General features: G+C 42.2%; 1 protein-coding gene across 4 annotated transcripts in view; it reads left to right on the forward strand.

Annotated features, from left to right (window-relative positions):
- Positions 1 to 22,843, forward strand: part of ARHGAP24 (Rho GTPase activating protein 24) — a 1,092,414-nt gene that overhangs the window by 578,357 nt on the left and 491,214 nt on the right. For all 4 annotated transcript variants that reach the window (XM_075605746.1, XM_075605737.1, XM_075605756.1 and 1 more), the window contains one exon: positions 20,898 to 21,097. In XM_075605746.1, coding sequence (XP_075461861.1) covers positions 20,898 to 21,097 — 200 coding nt within the window. The remainder of the gene's footprint in view (positions 1 to 20,897; positions 21,098 to 22,843) is intronic.

Genomic DNA, 22,843 nt, shown 5'->3' on the forward strand with positions numbered 1-22,843 from the left:
CAGCAAGGGATTCTGGAAAATGACATGCAAATGAGCACACCGTGTCATATATATTTTCTGCTTTATATATATATATATATATATATATATATCAGAACAAAACAAAAATACAAAGGAGCGCCTACTATAAACAACCTGCCTAACTGTGAGTATGTATGCTACTGTGTTGACACAACCAATGGGGTGGCCAGGGGTGGTAATATAAAAAAGGATCCTATGTTATAAAGATATGCATGTAATAAAAAACTTTAATAAAAATGCTATATAAAAAAAAAAAATTGAAAAATACTACAAATATAAAAATAAAAAATTGAATGATATTACCAACTTAGGTGAATACCAAAAAAAAAAGAACCTTAAAAAACATAGAGTCCCGTTCCAATAAAGTGCATCCAGGTAATGGCAGCCCGTTTGAAAGGGATCACAACTCCCTTGAGAATACCTATGAGAGAAAGAGAGAAAAAAACAGGCGCACACCTAGTGCATTAAAGTAAAACAAATATTTTATGGAACATTAAAAAGACAAATGCCCACTCACAAATCAGAAGATAATAACGAGCATTTATGAGATTGGCCAGTGGCTTATGAGGGCCAATCTCATAAATGCTCGTTATTATCTTCTGATTTGTGAGTGGGCATTTGTCTTTTTAATGTTCCATAAAATATTTGTTTTACTTTAATGCACTAGGTGTGCGCCTGTTTTTTTCTCTCTTTCTCTCATATATATATATATATATATATATATATATATATATATATATATATATACAGTGTTTGACAAACCTATACATTTGCACGCCAAGGGCGAGTGGATTTAACATCGTGGCGAGCTCCTATTGGCCCAAGCAGCACACGTGTGGTACTAGGTGGCGAGTAGATTTTTTTGTTTGGCGAGTAGATTTTTTGGTGATTTGTCGACCACTGTGTGTGTATATATATATATATATATATATATATATATATATATATATATATATATATATATATATATATATATATATATATATATATATATATATACAGTGTTCGACAAACCTATACATTTGCACGCCCCGGGCGAGTGGATTTAACATCATGGCGAGCTCCTATTGGCCCAAGCAGCATACGTGTGGTACTAGGTGGCGAGTAGATTTTTTTGTTCGGCGAGTAGATTTTTTGGTGATTTGCCGACCACTGTATATATATATATAAGATTAATATAGTTGCGCCAAATTAAATGTGCTAGTGATTAAATAAATGTATCTATTAATATCAATGAAATTGTGTTTCAAAATATTAAAGTGAATAATACTAGAAACAGTTTCTATAATAAAAAAGAAGAGTCTGTAAGTGAAAAGTGGTTAATATAATAACATACAACAAATAATTAACACAAGTATAGTGAACAACGTGTATAATATAATATATATAGAAACCAGTCCCTTGATAAAGTCCAACAGGTATTCTGAAGTGTATATTCCGGTAAAGGGGTCTAGGGCAGCTCTCAAGAGGATGAACCACATCCAAAATTGGACCTAGAGGAAAAAGCATAGAGAGAGCGCACGCCCCATAGCATAAAATTGTACATTTATTTGAGGTGGAAGGGGAAGGAGGGGAAACAGGTACACTGAGAAAGGTAGACAGAAAGCAGGCAATTTATGAATTATATCACCGCCACATCCACGTTCGTAGTCTACGATTGCAGTCTCACTCCTTAAGAGGGACAGCGATTCGTAGGACGACTACAACACTCAAATGAGAAAGTCAGCAAACCTCCATGAATAGCACCTTCACATGTCTTAGACAGGTCTGCAACCCTACCTTTCAACATTATCACCTAGCATACAGTGTTTCCACTGCAGCAAGGATTCTGGGAAATGATATGCAAATGAGCACACCGTGTCACACACAAACACACACACACACACACACACACACACACATATATATATATATATATATATATATATATATATATATATATATAAATATATATATATATATATATATATATATATATATATATATATATATATATATATATATATATATATATATATATATATATATATATATATATATACAGTATACAGAGGCGGACAGCTTTATTCTAAGCCAGGAGCCACCGCGGGAATTTTCAAACGCAGCTCTTTTCGGCCATTTTCGGACGGTTTCCCGCGCCTCGGGCGCTTTCAAATGAAAAGCGCCATTAGCGCTTATCTTTTGAAGCGGCCGCCGCGTGGGAAACTGCGGGGAAACTCCTTTAAATCGGAGAAAAAGCCCCGGTTTCATCCCGGCAAGCTTTAGAATAAAGCTGGCCGGGACAGTAACACATATATTGTCCACTTGTGTTAAGTAAATGTATTCTTAGAAGAGAGAGAGTTACAGGTATAACATACCCTACTTACTAACCTTATGTGGAGTAGTACTATAGGTACTGTAAGAGGCTACATATTTACAGGTGATGGTGACAGTAGCTGATGCACACACACAGTAGATATGCTACTTTTCATTTGGGAATAGTTTTATCCAGGCACAGCTGGGTTTAGGTTTTTAAAGCAACCACAAATATTTTCTATCTTGGTCTCATCCAAGTCATACTTTTGCTGTTACAATTTACAGTTCCAGCATTAAAACAGCTGTGGAAACACTCAGCTGCTCGTTTACAGTATCTGTAAGCTGTTCAAGAGCTGCTTGGTTATAAGCTTTATGTACGCTAGATTCTTCAAGCCTCATTCACTACACAGCAGTAAGTTAGGGTTATTAGTGAGCAGTCTCACAGCAAGAGACCACACTGAGGGGTGAAGCATTAAGTCAAATTTGGAGGAAGGATGACTGAAATTGTGTCATTCTCATCTTATGTCTCTTTGCGCCGTTGTATCAAGGTCTTTGCTTCATGTTTTGTGCCATGAGTTTCACCTTTGTGATTTGGGAAGCCACAATTGGAGGAGTTAGGGAGGAAATTACATGACGCGCAGACTATATTCAGAGGTATCACATTCTGCTACTCCGTGTCTCACTTTTGTATGTGCTTGTATCCCCCCAAAAATCTGCCAGGTCTGACTTATGTAAAGAGAAAGTGTTGTCCTCTGGTGCATAGACTGAGCACGCCTGGTGTAGATGGGAGAAAGAATTGTGTGATTATTGCACAGTATATACACAGAGCGTCCAGTAGATAATGGAAAACTTACACAGAATTTGGTGATGGTTTCACACACATTAACTGTGCACGCAATGTCTTGTATATAATGTATACCTTGTTCATTTATGTAACTGTACTTGTAACCATGTATTTTTTGTTTTACTCTGTGCCCAGGACATACTTGAAAACGAGAGGTAACTCTCAATGTATTACTTCCTGGTAAAATATTTTATAAATAAATAAATAAATAATATGGCATGATCACTCTTTGGGGATGGTCTCTCAAGTTCCCAGAACATCAAATGTTCGTCGTTAGTTTTCTGGGTTATCTAACCTGGTATAGAGATTCACAGATCTTTCTGGAGCTCTCTGGAGCTTTCTGGTCTAATAATATCTATGGCGCGAACCTGGTGCACTTTGTTTTTTCCTTCCTCTCAGCATTCCTGTACCGAGAAAATCAGAACATGACAAAGTACTGCACCTTCACACTGAACAAGGTATTGCAGAAAGGTCTGAGTTGGTGAAAATGGCTTGGGTAACAATGTGCATCAAACGTAAGGAACAATGGCCCACAAAATTGGTATTATGGCGCCACAAAATTGTTATTTTCATGGTGCAAGTCATCGATGTTGTGCCACAAAAGAACACTTTTGTAACTGCCACTAAAAATAAAAAAATTTGGTGCCAGTCAGTAGGCAAGATAAGCTAAACCAGCATGGAATTGAGTTTGCGTGACAAGCTGATCACTAAGGGCTGTAAAAAGTTTAATTCTTATGAAAACTACACTACTAACCCCCCTTTGACTACCTAAGGCAAATTACCCTATGGTAGAAATATACTGTAACATTACCCTCCCCCATTTTATTGTGATGCGATAATTAACTACTTATTATCGGTAGCGTTAATTATCGTATCGCGACTTCCCTTCAAATATTGCATTCGGTAAAATGTTACTGCGATCTTGATGATCTCAGGTCAGACATTTGCAGTAAAGGCAACCGTTTTAACCGAGTCTGATTACTCTAGGCCAATTTCTTAGATTTAGAGCAGACAAACAGAAAATGGAGCAATGCGTCATAAAAACGAGTTGCCCTGTCATTACTTTGCTACATGTCACAGTATTTTTCAGGACTTTTTGCCATTTGATCTATAAAATACTGTCTAAATATTGAGCCAAAATAGAGCATTTAACCAGAACACACATTATATTATAAACTTACATACCTGCAAGCTCAACACCCAAACCCAATACACTATGTACAGTATATTTGTATGAATAGGATTCCTATTGGGTAGTGACCTAATGTATACAACAAAAGACAAAGAATCCCCAATGTTACTCTTAGCAGAAACAAATTACAACAATTATATACCTTGGCTGTAATGAATGCTTTAGTAAAGATGTGCGGGTGTCCTAACTGTGTTAGCGTTTTTTTTCTCTCCAAATTTCGCCAAGCCTTTCAGCACTGATAATTTAGCCAAATGTATGAGGGGGAGAGAGCCTATATTTACTAAACTTCAATATTGTTATATGAAAGAAGATTTTTGCACATGTGGATATATTTTTCTGTTTTATTTGCAGGGTGTTTATATTGTATGTTAACTCTTTTGGTGGTGTTGCAACATATTGGTTACCTCAGTCATCAAGGGGGTTAAATCATTTTCTGCCATACATAATTATTAGTAAAGTGTTGAGATGTTTTTCTCGCTTTGAGAATTTCACTCCCATTTCACTCCCATCTTGCGCAATCTGCACTGGCTTCCAGTGATCTTCCGGGTTTGGTTCAAGTTGGTTGTAATGGCCTTTAAAACCTTACCTAACACACAGCGCGCATGCACACCAGAATGGCGTCATCTGACGCCGTGGACTTAGGATCCGCCTCCGGATCGCACCGCATACTACCTGTGCGCGGTGCTCGCACGTGACACGTGTGCCACGCCCCCAAGCTCCGTTTCAACATTCTTTAGCTGCACAAACAGCTACACCTGCTCGTTGAGCCCTGGACCTATCACAGCTGCCGCAGTGGCCACGCCCCCACTCCACCCCCCATGGGGTTGGCTGATCCAGCCTATATATGCTCACCAATATCACAGGAACATTGGCTGAGGATAGATATATGTTACTCTGTGTTTACCCTTGCTGTTCCTGCCTTGTTCCTATCCTGTTGCTTTGTTCCAGTTTTGATCTTCTGTGTACCGAATCGGCTTGTTTTGACTACTCCCACCTCTGGCTCCTGATCTTGGCTATCTCTGCCTCCTCGCTCCTCTCTAATCCTGATCTCGGCATTGCACCTCGACCACTCTCCACTCTCCAACCCTGACATCGGCAAAAGTACCTTCTACGCTCCGGATATCTCCTACGTTGAACTCGGCAAGTATAAAGACTACACTGATCTCTATATCCCTGACCCGGCTTTCAAGGCAAACCTACACTCCGGATGTGGCCCCTGTGCCTGTGGCTGGTGTTTGTTACTAATCCCATATCAGTACCGGGGTCTCGTCTTGTTTGTGGTGAGCACCGCGTGACAGAAGTGTTGCGATGCCCCCTTAAGTGGAGATGTGTTTTTACACAAAAAAGAAATGATGATGGTGATGAGGTGTTACAGTATATCGCTCACCTCCACCACCTCTCACACATACAATTGTATCGTTACCGCTAATTAACACAGATATCTATGAGTTAACACTTTGGTTAGTATCAGTGTATTTACTGCTGAGTTATAGCAGCAGGCATTCTTGCACCCACTAGCACGTCACAGGGTGCAATAGCGCGGTAGCCCTGCCCCTTTTTCTCACGCCGCTAATGCTATTACAATGGTGTCTATTCCTGCTGCTGCACTGTGTTTGTGTCCCACTGCAACTACTATTTAGTAGAGTACCCATTGAGCTATATTCATTTATTTTCCACATGGAGAGATACCTGTGAACACACCTGGGAAATATGCAAATGTAATTATGAAAACGGCTAATTTAAAAATGCAACCCTGAGGAAGCTCACACCTGTTGAGTGAAATGCGTAGGGTGGTCCCTTACCTGTATCCACTGTCTACCGGAGTCACCTTCACACCATATGCGGCCGCCGAGGATCTTTGCCTGCATCTCTGCTGCCGAGCGCGTCACCAACCCGGAACCCAGAAGCGCAAAACAGTAACAGAGGAGCATAAGCCGGCTAACGCTCTAGTGGATTGGGACACCGTGATTGCAAGACCCTGAGTGGTCTTAATGCTGTTTTATTTCTGGGATCATGTCCAGCCATACAGTATTTAACCAACGTTCTGACTGGATTTATTCTGAAAACGACTGATTTAATTCATTACCACGTGCGATGGCATCTATAAGATTCTTCACGTTTTTTCATTTTATTATTACAGTAGCACGTGTGCACTATGTACATTGCTTTCTTTTTCATGATTTCTGAGAATTTTTGCGCTGTGAAGTCCTTTGCTACCTACCCTATGAGATGTTGGGAAACATCTCCTGAGTCAGCTGCATCTCTCCTGTAGGATGATATTACACTACAATATATATTATTCACTGCGTCTCGCGTCATGTTTTGACTGTTTTATCACAGTGTGTTCACCATTGGTGATATTAGGTTTTCACTTTCTCTCTGCTGCACATAATTAAAAAATGCACATATGTTTATTTCCCAGATATTTCGGGTGTGTTCACAGGTCTCTTTCTCTCGCTCTCCTCTCCCTCAAAAGCCTTATTTCAAGTCTGGAACTGGACCAGACGGTGGGATTTAGCAAAAACAAACAGGTCAATTTTGTGAACTTGGGTTGGCAGGACAAATGTTTGCCAGCTCAAAACTCAGTTCATTTTAGTGTAGAACTGGCCAGCACCTGACTAGAGGGGTCAGCTATGGAACAGTATGGGTAAAACAGGTTCTCTGTTCCTCTTTTAGAAGCACACTGTGCAATATCAGTATAACATGTAGCCCTTTTTTGTTTAATTTTTTCTGCCAATTCCATTTACAATAGAAAACCTTTTTATCATGTCTCTGAACTAATGCAACTTTTATGACGTAAAGAGAAAATGTGAGTTCTGTTTATCTGTGATTTTAACAACAAAAACAAATTAAGCATTTATGCATTAAGCTACATGATTGAACACAAATTAGCTTTGTTTATGTAAATGTCCAAACTCTTTCCACCTGAACTTAGTGACATGCTCGCTTAATCCTGTTTAGAGCCCAGTGTATGTCATGACTACATACAGTGTAGACATGGCACTACGTTCGTTTTCTAGAGATAGGCACGGAGACCACAATCTACACGGTAGGGAAGGACCCTCGCTTTCTGTAGACATCACCGGAATGACGAGATCATGTGATCTGCCGGAGGTGGCTGTGGCAGGACCCTGTGACATTGAAGGGCTAAGATAAATAACAACATGTTTTAATATATATTTATCTACAGTAATAGTCCAAATAGGATCAAAGCTGCATATTTTTGTGTTGTACTTTTTTAACACCCTATATTTTAACATTCTATTTGGAAAATAAATTTATTTTCAATCATTTATCAATCTGCCAGTTCAGTAAGGAGAGTGCTAGAGACTAGGTTTTAATTCTTGTTCAAGTATCATTACCTCACTACCTAGTAAGCGCCACCTACTGCAGTCATTTCTCAAGCTGTAGCGGGGGTATCTGTTTAGTTCGCCTATCTCCAAACATATGTGGTGTATCCCAAATACACATGTAACATCCAATAAGACAATCTTGCAATGGCGTGCTTGCTCATGGTAAGTACCCAACCTCACAGTCCAGTCTCTCATAATGTAGGATTCCAGTCCCTACACTGTATTCACACTTATTGTAGAGAAAAGATGGGTACTGTCAGAAAAAGCATGACACAATACTGTATTAGTAGCATGGTTCAGCTAGGGGGGACTGCCCAGTTCAGATTAAAAAATAAATGAGAAACATGCAGCACAGGTTACTGCTTTAACCCCATTAAACATAGGGTATCACTGCTCTCAGATCAGTTTGATTGTATTTTGATTTGCACATTTAAGACTTCCGTAAGTTTCAATAAGCAAGCAGGCCATGGCTATAAACATGTCACGTCTCCATACAGGATAAACAGCTGCAACAAGTCATGCCTTCTCTGCAAAACAAATTACTCTCATGTATTGTTTTTCATTCTTTATGTTTGTTGGAGCATATTTTTTTTTTGCCAATAAAAATGAGAAAAATCAGGTTGACAGAAGTTCACCGATCATATTTACTTTGAAGTGGTTCATTGGAGCAGTAAACTTGACAAATAATAGAACATTTTCAACATCTTTGTAAAAAACTACTGTAAGAGCATGTAGAATAAGTAATGTTTACAATACGGGGGAAAAAAGGGATTTATGACCCAATAATTAACCCATCTCTGACAGACGCTCAAGTCCCTTAGGCCAGCAAAGGGTTAATAGTGTATTTACATAGCTTTCTTATGAGTTATGCCAACTACTATATAGCTTAATAGATGTTGTGTATGAAAATAACTAATATAGTAGTAACAAAAACCTTGAATATGGTTAAGCACAGTCCATAATGGTTGGTATGTATCAAGCTCCCGAGTCCCAAGTGTAGCTTGAAGTGTCTGCATTTCAAGCTTTTCTTTCACTGGCAAGAGGCAACCTAAAACCCCCTCATACATCCTCTTATTGCACGGAGCCACTCCGCAATTCCAAGTAGGACAAAGTAGAGGTAAATAGACTGCTACAGTATATTGGGACTAAGGGCCTCATGCAGTAAGCCCCGATAAAATCTTGTCGCCAAGTGTGGCGGATAGGTGGCCGATAGACCTTTTTTTGGCGATTTACCCTCGCAGTATTCAGTAAGGGCCGAATCCTTCCGATCCCTGCCGAAGCACTGCGAAAGCAAAGCTGCCGATGAGCCTGTGCCGATACAGCCTGGCTCCCGATAAGCCTTCCGATAAGCCTTTGGTGGCGATAGATGTTTGCAGCAGAGAGAGACAAGCTGCTCTCTCAGCGCAAACATCAGCAACAAATAAAGTATTTATAAACAACTTTTACTCCTAGTGTACATGTGCAGGGGGTCTCCGGAGCTGAACCGCATTGGTTTTAGGTCTGGGGACCCCTGCTTCCTGAGATACAGGCTCCTTTATGAGGTGCCGGTATCCCTCTGCATGTAAAGGTCCCGATCACGTGACCGCGGCATGTAAACAAAGCAGAGGGATACCGGCACCCCCTAAAGGTGCCTGTATCTCGGGAAGCAGGGGGTCCCCGGACCTAAAACCAAACCGGTTCCGCTCCAGAGACCCTCTGCACATCTACACTATGAGTAAAACACACATATCAATAAAGACTCGTTCCTTACATTAGAGGGTATCTGCTACGGTAACGAAGCAGCATGAATATTTATTTAATAATACTGTACAGTGAGCAGGGGGCTTCCCGAGTTACAGGCCCCGGAATGTGTCATCGGGTGGCAGTGTCGCCGCCATCTTTATAGCGTCCCATTCGCGACATGCCAGCTATAAGTATGGCGGCGACACTGTAACCGATGCCCCAAACCGGGGCCTGTAACTCGGGAAGCAGGGGGTCTCTGAGCCACAAATCAATGCGGTTCAGCTCAGGGGGCCCCCTGCTCCCGCACAATAGTATTAAAAATACATAAATGCTGCTTCATTACCATAGCGGATAGCCGCTAAGGCAATGAAGGGTTAAGGCAGAATTGCATGTTTATTGGGGACAAATGCCCCCAATAAACATTGCAATAAATAACATACACCCCCTGTGTATTTAAAATACATAAACAACAATAAATACATTAAATACATATAGTACTCACCACCCATGTCCGGATGCAACGATGAAGGCCATCCTCCTCTTCATCCTGCCCATGGTCCCCTCCGCTGCTGTAAAACAGACACAAGAATGAAAACATCCAAAGTAATGTCCCCTAACCCCTTAATCACCATAGCGGTTATTAACTGCTACAATCATTAAGGGGTTAACCCACCCTCACCCACCACTCGGGACGCCTACATACCCTCCCACACTAACCTCCACCCCGTGAGACCTAACCCCCCTCACCCACTACCCACAAGGGAGGCCTACCCACATACCGTTGGGGAACCCCCCCCCCCACTCCCAGTACCCACAATAAAAACAATACAGTGACCCACAATAAACATCATAATATTTAATAAATACATTACCCACCCCCTGTGCCCCCCCATAAATACAAGATTTATCCTTTTACAAACAGGGTTCATAACGCAGCCCCATGCGAGTCCCCGGTGGGCTGGCGGGGCACCTGGACAGACCTACATGGTACCAGCAGCCCTTTTTAAACAGGTTCTGGAGGCCTGCTGGTGGGTCCCGCCAGCACCATGGCCCCCAGGTGGTCTCCTTGGGTCACCGTGGGCCACAATTGGGTCCCCACGGTAGGCCCAAGGATGTCTGGGAGCCCCGGGTCAGACCCACAGGTGTCTGCGAGGCCTCGGGTGGTTCCCACGGGGGTCTGGGGAACTCATGGGTGCTCACTATGGGTCCGCTGTGCCCCCCACAGAAGTGGGATCACACATCTTCATCCCCGCACCTAGGGGTCGGCGGTGCCCCCACAGAAGTGGGACCACACAGCTTCATCCCCGCAGACTACGGGTCCACGGTGCCCCCACAGATGTGAGGCCACCGCTTCATCCCCACATGTGTCACCCGTGGAACCACCAGCTTGGTACCCGTGAGATACCCGAGGAAACCACAGGTGGTCTCCAGAGGTCCCACGCGGAACCACGGAACAAACCCTGAATGTAAAAAAAATAAACCTGGCCTATACATTCAATACATTCCTTCCCCCCCCCCAACACCTACAGTACAATAATGTGCAAAATAACTATTATCCAGATAGGGATAATAGATTATTTGGCCATTATTAAAAACATTAACTAGCATATTCAAATAAATAAAGTACTACTGACCTCATCAATTAGAAGTCTCCATCGCCAGCAACATCCTTGTCTTGCCCACAAAATACATAGCCAAAACAAAGCCAATACATTGCAATTGCATTCAGATATCAATTAACCCCTTAAACACCTTATCGGATAAAAACCGCAAAGGTAATTAAGGGGTTAAGCCACACTGGCCCGATACCCACTCTTCACCCATGAATTTGTACAGTGGCTTCATCATGCAAATATATATATATATATATACAGATATATATATATATATATATATATAGCAACTGTAAATATTACTGTATGTTCATTTGCATGTCTTAGACAGGTCTGCAACCCTGTCTTTCCCCATTGTCACCCAGCATACAGCACTTCCACTGCAGCAAGGGATTCTGGGAAATGACATGCAAATGAGCACTCAGTGCCACCTTTTGTCTCAAGCTCGTATTACACAAGCCAATCCTCAAGCCAATGCATGCTGTTTTAAACACAGCTTTTAAACAGAGGCTGGGATGAGATGCAAAGCCATTAGACATACTCACATACATGTTTCAACCTTGATGGGTATCATCAGTGTGAGGCTGGTCTTAATGGCTAGCAGGTTTGAGACTAGACTAGGTAATCACCACTGTCATTAAGGTTATGGTGGGTAAAAAAAGTGACAAAAACCCTCCACAGTAAAGCATAAAGCAACTGTAAATATTACTGTATGTTCATTTGCATGTCTTAGACAGGTCTGCAACCCTGTCTTTCCCCATTGTCACCCAGCATACAGCACTTCCACTGCAGCAAGGGATTCTGGGAAATGACATGCAAATGAGCACTCAGTGCCACCTTTTGTCTCAAGCTCGTATTACACTATATATATACACACACACACATGATGAACCAATACACAAATAAATGTAGAAGGGTTATCAAAACCATACTGTACTACAAATAATACACACAGAAAAAACCCGCACAGCTTATGCTAACCACAGTGAGGTGCTGACTGGATGGAGACTAATAATATCATATGAGAGAAAAAAGGACCCAGTCTTCCAGCACTCTGTCACAACAAATGTAGAATTATAAAATTAAAATACTTTATTGATAACCAAGAATAAAAAATAGGGTGTTAAAACGTAATTAAACGGTGTGTTATAACAGCACTTGACTGTATCCTTCATAACCCATCCGAGATAAGGTGGGTAGATATAGTGATAAGATCCCTTATAGATATTCGGGATCAAGGCGCTATCTGTTATAGCTTTAAATAATTTGTCTATGCTGCTATGCTTTATTGTGTGTTTAAAGTATTTTACAATCAGATAGATGTAATTGTTGATATTGTTCTTGAGGTCAGGTTTAGTCTGCCAGTATCTGGTGAATACACTGACAAAATGGCAATAGTGTCAACCGGTAGGTAAAGCGGGTGTATGTGGGGTTGCTGATGGGATGAAGAACACACTGTAAGATCACCCCACCCCCCTTTATTAACCCTTGCTGACAGATAAATACCTAATACCAGTTTGTGGGGGGGAGCGGTCTATCTGTGAATCGCATGGTCCCCTATATCAGCGCTGATCTTGGTTATATCAGCGCTGATATGCTCGAGGACCTGCCTGTCTGTGAGTGAATAGACCCTGTGAGGTAGTAGGATCCCGCGGTACAGTGACACAGCGCGATTCTAAGTAAACATACACGCCGGGGGAAACCGCAAGTCTAACAATGCATTTTCTCTCCTGCACACGCGGGAAACCGGTTGATTTGAACACAACAGCTAATGGATATTGATCCGCGTTGTGAGACTTGCGGTTTCCCCCGGTGTGTATGTTTACTTAGGATCGCGCTGTGTCACTGTACCGCGGGATCCTACTACCTCACAGGGTCTATTCACTCACAGACAGGCAGGTCCTCGAGCATATCAGCGCTGATATAACCAAGATCAGCGCTGATATAGGGGGGTGGGGTGATCTTACAGTGTGTTCTTCATCCCATCAGCAACCCCACATACACCCGCTTTACCTACCGGTTGACACTATTGGCATTTTGTCAGTGTATTCACCAGATACTGGCAGACTTACTTTTGAGCAGTTTACAGCGTTGATACCAGCTCTAGCCACCACAATTATAGTGGAGGTTGCTTCAACATTAGCCGCCTCCTTTATGCACCATATCACCCAGCCCTGGGATCAGTGACTGTGAATGTGCACTAGGTGTATCTATGTGGATTCAAACAGAATGGCTAATGTATGACTGGTAATCACACTGCACCATCAAGCTCAATATTGATGCAGCCATACTCAACTGATAATATAGGTGAGCCCTGTGGATCAAGAGCACACCCATAAATCCTACGACATATCAGCAGCACATATGGTGGTCTGCATCAATTACTTTCTGCAGTATAGGTGTCCATGGTATATCAAATACACACCTGATCAATGCCAACGGAACTATACCTTACCTTTTGTTTGCTTATTAGCCTGCGCTTTAATTCATTTGTGGGCACAATACGATTCCACCATAGACCTAGCACCTTTAATGTTAGCGAGATTATCAAGCGAGCAGCGCTATTTCAAGCAGGGGCAGATATGGTCTAACCTGTCGCTTACTATGCCATAAAACGCTTATATTATTGGTGTGTCACTTGAGTGCGTAACACATGCACTGATACACTAATACTGAGATTAACCTCTAAGTGAGCTCCAATAGACCCATCTCCTATATCTTTTAGGAAGCTATAACAGATAGCGCCTTGATCCCGAATATCTATAAGGGATCTTATCACTATATCTACCCACCTTATCTCGGATGGGTTATGAAGGATACAGTCAAGTGCTGTTATAACACACCGTTTAATTACGTTTTAACACCCTATTTTTTATTCTTGGTTATCAATAAAGTATTTTAATTTTATAATTCTACATTTGTTGTGACAGAGTGCTGGAAGACTGGGTCCTTTTTTCTCTCATATGATATGTACTACAAATAACAATTCTCCATAAAGACACACTACAATAAAATTAATTTCCTTTCATAATCCTAACTGATCTTACAATCACAATCATCAAATGCTAATCAAATACCTCTAATGGCAATCAATACATTGCATTTACATTGCATATATGATGCATCCAATTTATGCATCATATACATTCTGCAAATGAATGTTAACAATAAAATTGCAATCAAAATAGAAATACCTCCAAACAAGTAAACTATTTTATCCAATCCAGTAAACATAAATCAATTACCATTCATTAATGACATCCCTAAACAATTTACATTCCATCCCTAACAATTAAACAATAATTTCAAGCCTTTAACATAACAATTTAGCCCGAGAAACAATATATGTACCAACAAGAATACCAAATACAAAACGAAGCCTAAACCTGACCTCAAGAACAATATCAACAATTACATCTATCTGATTGTAAAATACTTTAAACACACAATAAAGCATAGCAGCATAGACAAATTATTTAAAAACACATCAAATCAAGCTTTTAAAACAACATAATTTCTTACCGTGTATGTATATATCTCTCTAGACATATATACATACATACATACAGTTGCAAGAAATGATATACCACCAAAAAAAAAACCACATGTTAAAAAAGGTTTTAAAAAAATTAACAAGTTAAATAAAATACATTTCTTTAGTTCACTTACCATTACTTGGCCCCACCGACTCCCGTTGCGCAGCTTACTCACGTACAAAACCACCAGGCACAGGAACCCATAAAATAAAAAACCATAAAATAATAAACATTACACTAAAAATCCAAATCAATCCACGGGTCTTCTACTTGTAATCCATCTTCATCTGTATTCTTCTTTCTTCTACCTTCTTCCGGGGTCTTCTTCCCGTCTTCGGCCACGCCCTTGTCTTCTTCTTCTGTAGGAGGTCCTTCCTCCTCGGCGCCTGGCTTCAAAATGAGACGACATAGGCTTTTAAAGGCCTATGACGTCACATTTTCATCATGGTTCCCACGGTCCTGATAGCTCCGTGAAAACCATGTGTTTTGGCCGATAAAAAAAAAATGATGACGTCATTTAAAGGCAATGAAAGCACAGCCAATCAGAATGGCTTTGCTTCAATTGCCTTTAAGACGACGTCATGAAAAGACACATGGCCGCCCCAAAATGGTACGGTAGCCAATCAGAGCCAATCCCTACTCTGATTGGCTCTAGTACCATGTGACAGGCTTTCAATGACGTCACAACCTTTCTCCCCCAAGCCTCTGTCACATGGTATACTAGAGCCAATCAGAGTAGAACTAAACTTAACTAAACTAAACTCACACCCAGGGCCAAATACCCCCTTCACCCACCCCCGCTACCCACAATAAAGATGGCACGGTGGGTTAACCCCTTCATTGCCTTAGCGGTTACCCGCTAAGGTAATGAAGTGGCCTTTAAATGCCTTTTTCCTGCCTCGGATGCATGCCGGGGGGCTCCGGTGCGGGTATCAGCTCCGGAGACCCCCGGCATCAATCACAGGCAGGAAAAAGGGCTGATTTTTTCTAAGTGTCGCCCTTACCGATGCTTCTCCTCCACCTAGTTGCCAACTTTAGTTGGCGGGCTGGATTCCCGATAAACTCTCCAATCGGGGGTGCCGATCAGCACCGAAAAGCTGATCGGGGCTACCTGAATTCAGCCGGGTTAAAAAAGTGCCGATAAGTGGCTTATCGGCAGCCGGATGCCGATAAAAATTTTTTCGGAGGAAAAGTTGCCGATAATTCCCACTTATCGGCGCTTACTGAATCTGGAAGGCAAAAAATGGCGAAAAACGCCTTATCGGGGCTTACTGCATGAGGCCCTAAGACACACATACTTGAAATTACTACCTTCGCCTCAATTGTATGTGTCACCCTTCTACTTTACCGTGCCTCAGACTATACGCTTGGTGCTGAGGTGGGGGCCTGAATCCTTATGCCTATCATAAAAACCCCACATGTGTGGAGGAAACAAGGGGACACAACACTTGGATATATAACTGATTTATATAGATGTATGTTTGTATCTTTATTTATATAGCACCATTTATGTACATAGCGCTTCAAAGCAGTAATATGTGTGAGATAATAATATAACACACAATGGGAATAAGTGCTTCAGACATGACAGTAACAATAGGAAGGGGGTCCCTGCCCCGAGGAGCTTACAGTCTACTGTACTCTATGTATTCAATGGTTAACAGGAACCTTGTGATCCTTAGAGACAACATCACCACACAAAAGTAACAATACAATCTCAGTTCACATAAGCATTGCGTGTGTGTTATTGTTAACTTTAGACCTCCCAATACTAGGTATGCAGGCCTACATTTGGGCCTACATCATTGGAACTCATGTTTGTACTTGGGTATAGCAGGCCTGTACTTTGCAAAGGTTTGTTTTGGTACAACTATATCCTATGATCGTCGGGAGATCCCCTCTGTTGGCAGTCTTCCTCTTTACCGCTTCAGAAATCTCGGCTATCTGGATCTTAAGGCTGCACTCTGTCCTCTCAGCTGGTCTGCAATCTCCCCCACGCGGGACACGTGCAGGTCCCGCAGACCGTTTACTCTTGATCAAGAAGCTCTCCTCCAGCCCTAGCCCGTGCAGATCTGACTCACAACTGTCATGGCTGCCACCTTTTAAAGCCCACTCTCCTAAGTACCTCCTCCTTCACCAGCCTTTCTACTGGCTCATCATAGTCACATGTCCCTTGGAGAGGAACCTGCTAGCGGGCAGTGTGCATGTATTGCTTTCCATACACAAGGGGTTACATACTGTATGGCAAAGTGCACACTCGCAGAGCTTGATGCATTGCCCTAATTTAGCCCCCTTATGTACCCCTCACCTATACTCCTGCATGTACACATTTATGCCTAATATGTTTGTGTTCTTTAAATACAGATGTGGTTTTGGCTCAACCCTGTATTTTGTGTCTTTATTACATCGCAAGATATATTTCATTGAAGGCCATGGCCATAGTAAAATCACTGGGCAGGCTACTGTATTTAATAATAACTTTATTTCATATACAGTGGCGGCCGAGCTGAGTCTTCTGCGGCCGCCACCGCAATGTGCGGGCAGACGCGGCTGTTTTTTTTTTTTGCCGACGCATGCCGCGCGTCACTGATGCGCGGTCACGCGTGCCCAGGGTTCCCCGAAGGTGGTGGCGGGGTAAGGGGGATGTGGGTAGCAGAGGGGAACCCGGGGGACCCGGAGAAGCAGAGGCAGAGGTCGCGAGGGGAGGGGAACGAGGGGAAGGATGCGGGGAATATGCGGCTGGCGCACGGCCAAGTTCGGCGCCAGCCCGAATAAAGCCGCGGGACAAGACGGGTAAGTGTGAGACTGAAGCTGGCCGCAGCAGTAGTGCTTTTTTCCCAATGGGACTTGAAGTGCTTCACAATTATAATATAGTGTGTGGTAAGTAGCATTGTACATAGGATTGATACAAATACAGACAACAGATATCCTAGAATTACTCCAAGGAGAAACTGGTGCTACCAATTGTACACAGGCATGTACTACATACAGTCCAGAAAATAAATGCACAATAAGAAATAAAGCACACTTCGGTCCAGTGTCCCACTAATAAATGAAGAGGCAATGTAGACACCCCATAAAACATACTTATAACATACATGGTAATAATATAATAGGAGTTATAATACTTTTTTAGATATATATTTTCAATATTTTTCATTATCAGTTTATTTACTTTAGATTCATCTATATTATATATGTTTTCAATTTATAGGAGTATTAAGGTTATATGATTTAATTATGTTATGCATGAATTTGATTTACATTTAAGTCGATTGTGTTTCCATCAGTTCATAATGTTTTTTATAATGACTTTATTATATTATTACCATGTATGTTATAAGTATGTTTTATGGAGGAATTAATATAGGATATAAGTGTTACTTGTTCTGCTACTGTGTAACTGGCACTTGTTGTCTATTTTTGCATATATGTACTACTGGACATGAGTACCTACTTTTGTTTTTAATTATATTTTGTGTCGTTTAGTGTCTTGTTGTAACAACTATGTGTCTATGGTGATGTCTGGATAGTGGGCACTGATAGTGTTAACATAGCGCTATAGCTCCGTATGTTAATTATTGGTTCATTAGCCATCAGGTGTGTTATTACTCACCCTACTTTAATTAACCTATTAACCAATTATACAACAGCGGCGCACTATATATACATCACCAGGGGCAGTGCTGGATACTCTTTGACAAAGTCCCTGGTGGGACGAAACGTGTCAGAGTTCGCTCTGTGGCAGATTTTTTTTGTGTATACTGCTGCGGCCAAGTTTATTCGAGCATTTGCCCGTTCTTGGCCGCAGCAGTAGCCTGGCGCGCGCCCGAGAGTGACGGGCGCGCGCCGAAGCAGCGGAAGAGCGCCCTCCGATCGGGGCGCTCTCCCTACCGCTGCCGGGTCCGCCGGGTCCCCCGGAACCCCCTGCCGCCGTCCCGCGATCGCGGGACACCAGGGCTCCCTCGGGGAGCCCCTGGACGCGCGTGCAGGGGGCGCACGCTCCCGAAGACGCGTGACCGCGCGTCTATGACGCGCAGCACGCCGAGGGGCGGCCACTAGCAAGCCGGGAAATCTCCCGGCTTGCGGATCTGGCCGCAGAGTGATAAAGCGTGTCGGTAGTGTATGCACTAAATAAACTAACCTTTTATTTTATTGCGTGTGGAACCTCCACTTTTATACCCCTGCGGCAGCAGTGAACCGCCTTACAACTCTATTTTTGCTTGATTCAAATACAGCCCCATAGAGCTTACAATCTAAGTTTTTGTGCTTGAGACACAGGGAGGTGAAGGGACTTGCCCAAGGTCTCAAGGAGCTGACACTGGGCATTGAACCAGGCTCCCTTTATTGCCATGTTTTGATTAAGGAGAAAGGGGTTATGGGATATAGCTAAGCTTGTGTTTGCCTGACTGTCCCCAATTTTCTTCTTAGTTTCCATGCACAAGGATGTCTTGTGTAATTTACATTGATTATATTAAATACAGTAGTCAAAATCGGAGTCGCCGACAGGGAGGACATGGGGTCCGGGTCAACCTGCCAGCAATCCAACATATAGGGCTTGATCGGTGGGCCTATAAGGCCCTCCTCTCCATCAGCTTCCAGCCCTCCGGCAAGCCCTTTCACAGTCCTCTAGCAGGCACATCCATGTACACATGCAGGTAGGCCCCCTCCATGGTCCTCCAATAGCTCCAGCAGGCTGGCCCTTCTGAGGCTGCAGGTAGATCCCTTCTGCTGTTGTCCTCACTGTCCCCAGGTCTATATACTCACTGCCCCAGGTGTAGGAGAAAAAGAAGGAAGCGGAGCACTGCAAAAAAACATCGGTGAGGAGGCTGGACAAAATTGCCGTTAAAAACGGGTCTTTATTAAAGTAAAGTAGTTACAACCCCACTGTAAACTCTGGCGCGTTTTTTACCTGCTGGTACTTTGTCAAAGAAGCACACACTGCCCCAGGCACTCATCTATAAACCCCTAAGATAATACCTTCTCCCCCTCCAAAACCTAATACCTACCCCCCCCAGCCAATACCTCCTACCCCCTGCCAATACCTCCTCCCTCCCCCCTACTCCAGCCCATACCTTTTCCCACCTCCCCCATACCATCTCCCCCTGACCCCATGACCATACTTTCTCCCCAGGCCCATACCTTCAAATGTAAGGTGCAGCCCTCCCTCTTCCTTCAGCACACTACTAGGGGGATCTGGGGAAAGGGGCGGGGGGTGGTCCTGCTCCTTACATTTGTCTTGGCCCAATATTTTTTGTTGGCAGCCCTGGTCAAGATCATGTGTTCCATATCTCAGACAATGACTGCAACTGTACAGTCTTTCATAGGCAGACACATTTACTGTAGCTTACTATGTCTCACATATGCCATAGTGGATGCATACAACTAAATGAAGTCTTTGAGAAGTCAAAGTGGCATTTTCAGTTACTGTAGCTTACAAAAATAATATTTACTTTGCTTACAGAAGTAATATTTTTTTATATTATTGGCTTTCTATCTTATTTAAATGATCAATCCTGTTGAATCAACATATTATTATTTACAGCTTTAGAAGCGCAAGATCCTCTAGAGCTGAACTGCATTATATTTAGCTCTGTGGTACCCTGACTTCTGAGGTACTTACCAATGTTGTTACTGGTATTACTTCCTGGGTATTTAAAAGGTCGTCCAATAGGTAGCCATGACTGATGATGTTGCAGCTTCTGATTGGCCCGTCAGAGTTGGAGGTCTTTTTTTAATTCATTGCTGTTATTTCAAAATGCTTAGGGTTGACTGATTATAATCACCAAGCTTTCAGCCGGGATTCACTAAGCCGCGATGCGGGATATCGCATCCCAATTTGTCGTTAATTGCCACTCCAGTTAATGACAGTTAATATCGGATCAGATAGCCAACATTGCAGCTTGGTAAATATAGCTCTAAGGCCATTTTTCACAAAGAGATGGTAACCCATTCACTTGCCTGGACTATAAGGTGGCTAACATGACACTGGCATTGCTTTACTATTATGCAAAGGGGAACTGCACCTTCAAAGAAGAAAAAGACTTGCTCTGTTACACACTACCTGGGAAGTCCATTCTCTGCTCCCTTTGTTTGTTTGCCTTTTACAGCTGAACCACACTATTAAATGTAGGTTAGGTCCCTGCTGACTGCCATAAGCAGGAATAAAAGTTTGAAGAGCATAGCAGGAACCCTTGCAGTGCACCTTTTGAAGTCAGGGGCAATTTATTTTCCCGTTGAACCTCTACTGCTGAATTTTTATTTCTTTAAAGCAAAGATGATTTCATGTGTTTCTTTTTCTTTCTCTTGTTTCTTAAATAGAAAAGTCTATCAGCCTAATAATGGATGACTACAATGTCTCTGTGGAGAGCCCACAGTCTGGCCATGGCCGGCAGAATGCAATTAAGTGTGGGTGGCTACGGAAGCAAGGAGGCTTTGTCAAAACCTGGCACACTCGTTGGTTTGTCCTCAAGGGAGACCAGCTCTATTATTTCAAAGATGAAGATGAAATGAAACCTTTGGTAAGTAAATGGAACATACTGTATAATGGAGTAGGTTAAACAGTTGTTGGAGTATTTAGTTGAGAAAAAGCAAACTCATACTTGTATACTTCTAAACTCCTGTCTTCTGTGTACTCAATGACACAATACCCAGTGAAAAAAAATGTATATGGTGGATCTACCCTATTTTCTCATTAGTAAACATTATAATGTAATTATTGTTGATCCAAAACCTGAAGTGTCCTTTAGCAGACATCCTGCTCCGGTTGTAACTATGACTGGGATATTTTGTGATGCCTTAATCCTTGTTACTCTTTCCTTCTTCATAATGGTACAGTAAGTAAAATACCATCGCAATCGCACTATAGCAATACTACAATGATTGTGAAGCTGATTTTTGGATAAGTCTATATACTGTACAGTAGCTGCTTATAGGACAGATCGACATAATTAGCAATATCTACAACAGCACTGTGAATGGAGAAGATCTGCTATTTTATGTTCTTTGCATCACTGTACATGAGTAACCTATTTTATTTTTAGTAGTTATCTGAAGCATTTTAATAACCCTTCACTATGCAAGTATAATGGAATCAATGACTATGTGCATGAAAAAAAGAAGTGCAATTTGCCAAAAACTGCTGAATCTCCACTAGTAGAAGCGATTTGTTCAGTAGCTGCTACAATCTTTCCTGATAGCCTCAAGGCTAAATACAATACTAATGTCATTTATAAAGGAAGGTTTTACTGGGAGGAAAAAATCGCTCTCTACAAAGTGTAGCAGAAAAAAATAACGCAAACGTACAGTATACTGAATATGTTTCACTGCAAAAAACATGGAGAGCTAATATTGAACGTCTGCCAGTTCATTTAATAAATGATCTTAAGTGTGGGAACATTTTCTATGTTACTGTACAATTTATAAGATGGGAAGTTCTGATAAATCTTTCTGTGAGATATTCTTTCACCATATGCCAGGATGAGAATTAGAATTAGCCACGAGCGCCTTACGACAGACCTTGGGAACTCAAGTCAGTGCCAGTTCTAAAGGTCATATATATGGCCACAGTGGAGGACCTTCGAAGCAGACAAGCTGAGTTTTGAAAGGCGGCTTTTGTGTGACTGCAGCACTCATGTTGCTTTTTCCAAGAAGTGATGTTACTGTGCTTTTCGCCATGGTAGTTTATGGGCCACAATGTGAGCTATTTACAGCTTTATCATGTCTTATACTTTTAGTGTTACACACATGGTGTTGTGCCTTGCAGTCATGTGGACAATATTTTGTGTTGTGTGAGTGTGGTCCTACAGCCTTCAGTGCAATCCTGGAAACAACTCTATATTAACAATGTAATAATGATCCAGGCTGCTCTTTCTTCACATATTACTCTGTCCTATTGACATTGCTAAAAGGAGAAGGTAGCTGCACTCACAATAATGGTGAAGAGCTGCTACGGTTGCTCAGAAAGCCCCAGCGAGATGGGGTATAGCAGATCCTGAGAAGAAAGAAGACAGCACTCCAGTGGTCTTGCCAAAAAATGTATTAGGTTGAGGCCATAGTGCGCGCGTGATAGAGCGCAAGCAGACGTGTGCGTGGGCATGTAGCCTGAGCGGTATGTGGTCCAGGCTGCTGCGTGACTAGGAGGCATGGTCATGACATCACCAAGCTGGTTCAACCTCATTGGCTGAAACGCTCATGTGACGCGGCCGCATCACACGCACTATAGCTGGACCGATTGAAACACTATTTTTGTTCGTGCTGCGCACGCC

The sequence above is a fragment of the Ascaphus truei genome, chromosome 1, assembly GCF_040206685.1.
Source record: "Ascaphus truei isolate aAscTru1 chromosome 1, aAscTru1.hap1, whole genome shotgun sequence".
NCBI classification, from domain to species: domain Eukaryota; kingdom Metazoa; phylum Chordata; class Amphibia; order Anura; family Ascaphidae; genus Ascaphus; species Ascaphus truei.